Source organism: Myotis myotis, unplaced genomic scaffold, assembly GCF_014108235.1.
Source record: "Myotis myotis isolate mMyoMyo1 unplaced genomic scaffold, mMyoMyo1.p scaffold_m19_p_7, whole genome shotgun sequence".
NCBI lineage: Eukaryota > Metazoa > Chordata > Mammalia > Chiroptera > Vespertilionidae > Myotis > Myotis myotis.
Genome location: NW_023416379.1, coordinates 57,308,296 through 57,315,514, shown reverse-complemented (window position 1 = coordinate 57,315,514; position 7,219 = coordinate 57,308,296). Strand labels below are relative to the sequence as shown.

The window sequence follows — 7,219 nt, the reverse complement described above, 5'->3', positions numbered from 1 at the left end:
GTTCCTATGCACTGGGGATACAATTGTAGGCAAATAAAAGGGTCCTTGCTTTTTTAGAACATGCTCTTTGAGCAAGAAAGACATTTAATAAAAATAATCATATACTACAAATATATAGAAAATACTAAGAAAGTGGCCCCCTATAGAAAGAATAGGAATACATGAGAGCATGTAACAAGTGAAGACTCAAAATCCAGGGAAGACTTCCCTGAGGAAGGGACCCTTAAGTTATGATCAAAAGTGTGATAAAGTGCAAAGTACATAAAGAGGGTGATGGTGGAAAGAAAGCTTTTCAGAAAGAGAGAATTGCTTGTTCAAAGACCCTGTAATACAGGGGTCCTCAAACTTTTTAAACAGGGGGCAGTTCACTGTCCCTCAGACCGTTGGAGGGCCGGACTATAGTTTAAAAAAAAACTATGAACAAATTCCTATGCACACTGCACATATCTTATTGTGAAGTAAAAAAACAAAATGGGAACAAATACAATATTTGTATTTGCATGTGGCCCGCGGGCCGTAGTTCGAGGACCCCTGCTAATAGAAGACAGGAAGGCAGGATTTGGAACCTGAAAGACCCTGTGGCTATAGGGAAGATAGCAAGAGGAAGAGTGTGAAGTGAGTTGTAAAAGAACCAATTTATGAAAGGATTTTACTCTTTATTCTAAGAATGTGAAGCTATTGAAAGATTTTAAGATGAAAGAATGGGGGATGGCATTCAATAGGACAGATGTATATAGGGTCCTGGAGAGATAGTTATAGTAGTCCAGACAAGAGTGGGTAATGGATTGGACGAGAGCGATGCTGGTGGAAAGGTTAAGAACAGGAACATTTCAAGAGATATTCAGCAAAATCAGACTTACAGGACTTGGTTGTTTATTGGATAAAGAGGGTGAGGGAAAAGTCAACATCAGGATGATTCATGTGTTTCTTGCTCATACAAATGGATTAAGAGAATCATGAGATAAGAAATACTGAAAGCAGACCAGATTTAGGGATGGTGGCAAGATTCTAAGGTTAGGGCTGGACATGTTGACTTTTAGGAATGTTTGAGAAAAGTTAGTAGGGAGTTAAACATTTGGACTGTACTTAGAGGAGATGTTTTGAATGAAGATACAAATTGTCAATTATCTGGACATTCATAGTAATTAAACCATACTTCTAGCTGAACAACCTTAGGGAAGGAATGCAGCATGAGAAAAACTGTGGGGTGGACAGCAAGCCCAGGACCATGCTTTGAAGGAAATGAGTTTGTACAAAAGATACAGAAGAAGTAGCCAGAAAATATAAGAGGGAAAAAGAAATGTGTCAGATGATCAGGATAGCTCAGGGAATAAATTATTTTAAAGGACAGTGTGGTCATCAGAATCAGGTCAGGTAATTGAGTTCCAAGACTATCCATTGAATTTATCAACATGGGAGACACTGGTGATCTTCACGAAAGGTATTTTGGTGGATTGTTGAGGGCATAGATATATTGTAATGGCTTTAAAAGGAGTACAGGATGGAACAATGATTATAGACAACTCTGTAAGAAATTTGGTTGTGAATGGGGAGAAAAGAAATAGGGATATATGAGGTTCGAGAATTTCTTTTACCTCGGAGAGACTTCACTAACTGTAAATGTACATAGAAATTATCCAGCCCTAGCCAGTTTGGCTCAGTGGATAGAGCGTCGGCCTGTGGACTGAGGGGTCCCGGGTTCGATTCCGGCCAAGGGCACATGCCTACGTTGCAGGCTCGATCCCCAGTCGGGGATATGCAGGAGGCAGCCAATCAATGATTCTCTCTCATCATTGATGTTTCTCTCTCTCTCTCTCTCTCCCTCTTCCTTCCTCTCTTAAATCAATAAAGAAATATATATATATATAAAAAAATCTTTATTAAAAAAAAAAATTATCCAAATGATTTTGGTAAAGGTGAAGACTTTGATCTAGGTGCCAAAATCATCAACAAATGAAAGATATGGCAGGGATGCCAGCTAACATGAGCCAGGAAGGAGAAAGATGGGGTGATGGAGCTGAATGGCATGGGCTTCAAAGGAAAAGAGTTTTATAGGAGAGTAAGAGGCTACTAAGTTGGACGAAGCAAAGTGAACACCTGTTCCATATTTAACCACGAGGTATGGAATGTGAGTGGTAAAAGGGTAACCAATGCTCGCTTCAGCAGCACATATGCTAAGATTGGAATGATACATAGAATGGCCCCTGCACAAAGATGACATGCAAATTTGTGAAGCTTTCCATATTTTTCTCACTTATATGTGGAATCTAATGAACAAAATACAGTAGGTCCTCGGGTAACGTCGGAGATCTGTTCCTACGGCGGGACATAACGCGATTTTCACCGTAAGTGGGAACCCACCGACATAAGCACCTATGTCACTCACATGGAGTACATACACAGCAGTAATGAAGTGAAACAGTAAAAAACATTTAAAAGAAAGATAACAATTCCTGACCTTTACTTGTGGTAAATAATAAAAAACATAAAACACATATGTACATACGTCGAAATGATGGAACTTTTTTTTTTAATAAATAAATCGGAGATGGCGAGGTAACCACGATACAACGTACGTCAAGTCCGACATAACCCGAGACTGTCTATAAAGTGAAGAACAAAATAAATCCAAAGACATTGAAACATGCAACAGATTAACATATTTCAGAGGGAAGGGGGCAGGGGGAGAGATTAACCAAAGAACTTATATGCATATATGCATAACCAATGGACACAGACAATAGTGGGGTAAAGGCCTGGGGAGGGACAGGAACAGGATGAAGGGGGTCAATGGGGGAACAAAGGAGGGCATCTGTAACGTGTTCAATAATTAATAAATAAAATAAATAAAAATTTAAAATAAAATAAAAAATAAATGAGTCCAGAATGTGTTTTTTTTTTAAAAAAAAAGTAAATAGCTAAATAACATCACCTTGATATTGCTACAAGGAATGCCCTGTCCTCGGGGAAAAGCCTGTGTTTAATTAAGGCAAGAGGGTCTTGAGAAAACTTAAAATAATTTAAGATATAAAAGCATCTGTCTATTAGACTGAGAGATCCTTGAAATAGTTTAGACTCATGCTTTTCCAATTTTAGTGTGCATCAGAATCACCTGGAAGGCTGGATCACAGGTAGCTGTATTCCATCCTCAGAGTTTCTGATTTAGAAGATCTCAGGTAAGCTCAAGAATGTGCGTTTTTAACAAGTTCCCAGGGGCTGACACTGCTCGTCTGTAAACCATACTTTCAAAACCACTGGGATAGTCGGTGTTGTGATAACAACAAACCCTGAAATCCCCACAGGTCAATGACAGAGAAGTTTATTTTCACTTATTCAAAGTCTAAGTTGCTCTCTAGGGCATTGTCTTCTAAGCAGAAGCCCAGGAATGCAGGTCGTATGTGCCTTGTTTTGATGCATCTGGAACATGTGGCTTCCAGGGTCACCCAGCAAGGGAGGGGAGACCTAGTGAGTTATGTGAAATGCTTTCCCTGGGTCAGGTCTGGGATGGCTTACATCATCTCTGCTCAGATCTCACTAATCAGGACTTAGTCACATGGTCTAAGCATAATAGCAAGGGAGTCTGGGAAATGTAAAGTAGAACATGGATGTTTGTGAGCATTAACAGCTCTCCGTCAGAGCATCTTCTGTATCTGATCTCAGCAGAGAGAAAACTGCTCGTCAAGATCAGCAGCTCAACATATGTTGATATGTTCAATAAACTGAAAAGAATTTAGTCGTTATTGACTAAAAACCCAGATTTTCGTTTTTCTTTAAACAAACAATGCACCCTTTACAACTAACCGTTATTATCTACATACATCCTCCAACACACACAGAGCATGGTCTTCTCTGAATGACCTTTCAGACCTTGCCAGGTTCAACTGTACATTGCTACACCTGAGACATTCATAGATTGAAGAGATATGAACATGCTGAGATGGAAAAGAAAATTATCCTGATTAAAAAACAAGGCTGTATCATATTCACTCTTCTTTGCTGTGAATTCAGACATTTGAAATAGATTATTTAGTTCAACAAGCAGCCCCATTTTTGAGAAGGTTATGCCCGTGGGATGTTCCATTTGCCGTCTTACCTTCAAGGCCTTTATTATATCTGAGGGCTGGTGATGGCCAAGTGACAGGAGAGCTGACAGTTCTATTAGCTGTAGTATCAGGAGAGGTCAATCAACACTTCTCACATCTCTAGGTAATGAGCTGAGTTTCCAAAGGCAACCCAGATTCCAGCAGGTTGAGCTGCAGAATCTTGTTACATGATGAAATGGGCTCTCAAGGGCTGCTTTTACCTCTAGGATCCTCAGTCACCACTGGATATGGAAAGTGTTAGTGCTGTTTCAAACTTGCTTCCTGCCAGCCTTCAGTGATACCTTGAGAAGAATTCAGAGATACAAACTGAGAGAAAGAGAGCAATTTTCTGGGCTCCAAAGTGCCAGGAGAGCAATCTTCATCCTCCATCACTTGTGGTCTTACAATAAGGAAAAGACCCTGTGGTGAGCACCTGGCCTTTTGGTTCCAATCTGTGAGGATAAACGAGGTTGTGTTTTAATAATATGCATCCATTTGAAGCACACATCTCACAATGCTAAAGAATTCCTTTAACAAGCACACCTATTTGGCAGGGAATGAAAAAATTTTACAAAAACCATAAAAGCAGTTCCAATGAGGAATGAAGAATGTAATTGCTACATTGGCAGTGTTTCCAATTAAAAAAATAGACTGGTGTTTTGTTAGATTTATAATCCTTACAGCATTTCATAGATAGAAAGCATATTAGAACAGGTAGTATCCAGCTACTGCTTTGAAACTTGGCACAGTCCAAATCTTATTTATCTCCAACTTTCGTGACAGTAATCAAAGGAATAAAAAGTTAGTTTCTTAATTCTTTGACCTTGGTGAGATGCCTTTCAAAAGGAAGTTGAGACATTTGTAGCAACTGTCACTGAGCTCACCTTTCAGGTGTAAAATATACTGAGATTGGCACAAACATGATCTGTATTCAGATCCCTACACATTCCAGGAAATGATTGGCTAAATCATACTCTATTTGTAAAATGCCAGTGTGGCCAAGGAGCTCCTCTGCAGAGGGGTTTCAGGGATGATGTCTTACTTTTTGACTTGCTGCTGTAGAGATCAGGAAACACCACTGTCCAAAGTCTCCACCAGCACACAGCACTCCATAGGTCAGTGTTCATGAAGGTGCTGTTATACTTTAAAGACACGAAAATGATATTGCTCTGGAATCAATTCTGCACTCAATCAATAAATATTTATTGAGGGCCTGTTAAGTCCAATGAAAATAATTCTACATAATTTTTACTGAGTATACAGAAAAGTGAAAGCATAAGCAGAAGAATCAGGATTCATGTTTCTGTATATAGATAGTGAGAGCAATTCTAAGAGAGAACTGTATGTCAAATTGCATTGTAACTTGTTCAGGGACTATGTGGTGTAATAAAAAAGGGTTTTATGGATTTTTAATTAGTGAGACTTGGGTTTCTTTACCACCCCTTCATTTTCTATATATAGGAACATGAGAAAGTTATTTTAGGCTCAATGAGCCTTAGTTTACTCAGCTGTAAAAGAAACAATATTATTTATCTCTTAGAGTTACCATGAGAATTAAATGAGATATATATGAAAAAGCCAAGTATGTAGTAGATTTTCAATAAATGGCAGCCATAATTAGCTATAATAATTATTATTCAGCTTTCTGTGAAGAGGTGACTGTATTAAATGTTTATAAGAAAAATAATGTTAAAAAAATAAAATAAAATAATGTTTAAATAAAAAGTGTTATAAATTGAATGTTTGTGTCCCCCCCAGAATTCATATGTTAATACCTCACCAATGTGATAATGGTGTTTAAGGTCAGGCCTTTGGGAGGTGATTAGGTCATGAGAGTGAAGCCCTGTGAATAAGATTAATGCCCTGATAAATGAGATTCCTGAGAATTCCTCACCCCTTAGGATACAATGGGAAGATGGCCCTTTTGAAAGAGGACATGGGCCCTCACCAGACACTGAATCTGCTGATGCCTTGATCTTGAACTTCCCAGCCTCCAGATCCCTGAGAAATAAATTTCTGTTGTTTATGAGCTCATCAGTGGGATTCTGTTATAGCAGCCTGAATGGATGAAGACTAAACACTTTCTTTGTAAAGGTAAAAAAAGGATTGTAATGCATGATAATGTGTATGTATAACTCTAATATCAAATATGCATTAGCTTGTAAATGCCTGCTAACCAAAGGAGCTGGTTTATATTTTAAAATATAAAGGAGGTTGGGGTGGCCAGCGGCGACTGCGGCTCTCTCCTGGCGGCCGCGGCGCGACAGCGGAGCACGGGCGGCGGTGGCCGGAGTCATGGCAGGACAGGCCTTTCGGAAGTTCCTCCCCCTCTTCGACCGCGTGCTGGTGGAGAGGAGCGCCGCGGAGACCGTCACCAAGGGGGGCATCATGCTGCCAGAGAAGGCCCAGGGCAAGGTGCTGCAGGCCACCGTCGTCGCCGTGGGGTCCGGCTCCAAGGGAAAGGGTGGAGAGGTTCAACCTGTTAGTGTGAAAGTTGGAGATAAAGTTCTTCTTCCAGAATATGGAGGCACCAAAGTAGTTATAGACGACAAGGACTATTTCTTATTTAGAGATGGTGACATTCTTGGAAAGTATGTAGACTGAAATAAATCACTATTGAAATGGCATCATGTGAAGCTTCCCATTCCATTGAAGTTCTGAAATCTTTCATCATGTAAATAATTTCCGTGTCTCTTTTATAATAAACTAATGATATCCAAAAAAAATAAATAAATAAAAAATAAAATAAAATATAAAGGAGGTTGGAAAATAAGAGGAAGTGAATTCTAACTTGCTATCTGATTATACTTTCTATTGTGTATTTCGATTTTTAAATTTCCATTGACCTTTTTTCTTAATTAAATCTTTATTGTTCAGATTATTACATTTGTTCCTCTTTTTTCCCCCCATAACGCCCCTCCTCCCAGTTCCCGCCCCACCCTCCGCCCTCACTCCCCACCCACTGTCCTCATCCATAGGTGCACAATTTTTGTCCAGTCTCTTCCCGCATCTCCCACACCCCTTTCCCCCCCAAGAATAGTCAGTCCATTCCCTTTCTATGTCCCTGATTCTATTATGATCACCAGATTATTTATTCACTTGATTCTTAGATTCACTTGTTGATAGATGCATGTTTG

At 39.4% G+C, this 7,219-nt stretch overlaps 1 protein-coding gene and 1 pseudogene across 1 annotated transcript; both read left to right on the top strand.

The window, feature by feature from the left end:
- Positions 1 to 2,150: 2,150 nt before the first annotated feature.
- LOC118660839 lies at positions 2,151 to 2,249 on the top strand (annotated as a pseudogene).
- A 4,051-nt stretch (positions 2,250 to 6,300) lies between these two features.
- On the top strand, positions 6,301 to 6,709 carry LOC118660091 (10 kDa heat shock protein, mitochondrial). The gene has a single exon (XM_036317169.1). The coding sequence runs from the start codon at positions 6,378 to 6,380 to the stop codon at positions 6,684 to 6,686; it is 309 nt and encodes a 102-aa protein (XP_036173062.1). The 5' UTR covers positions 6,301 to 6,377; the 3' UTR covers positions 6,687 to 6,709.
- Positions 6,710 to 7,219: the final 510 nt, after the last annotated feature.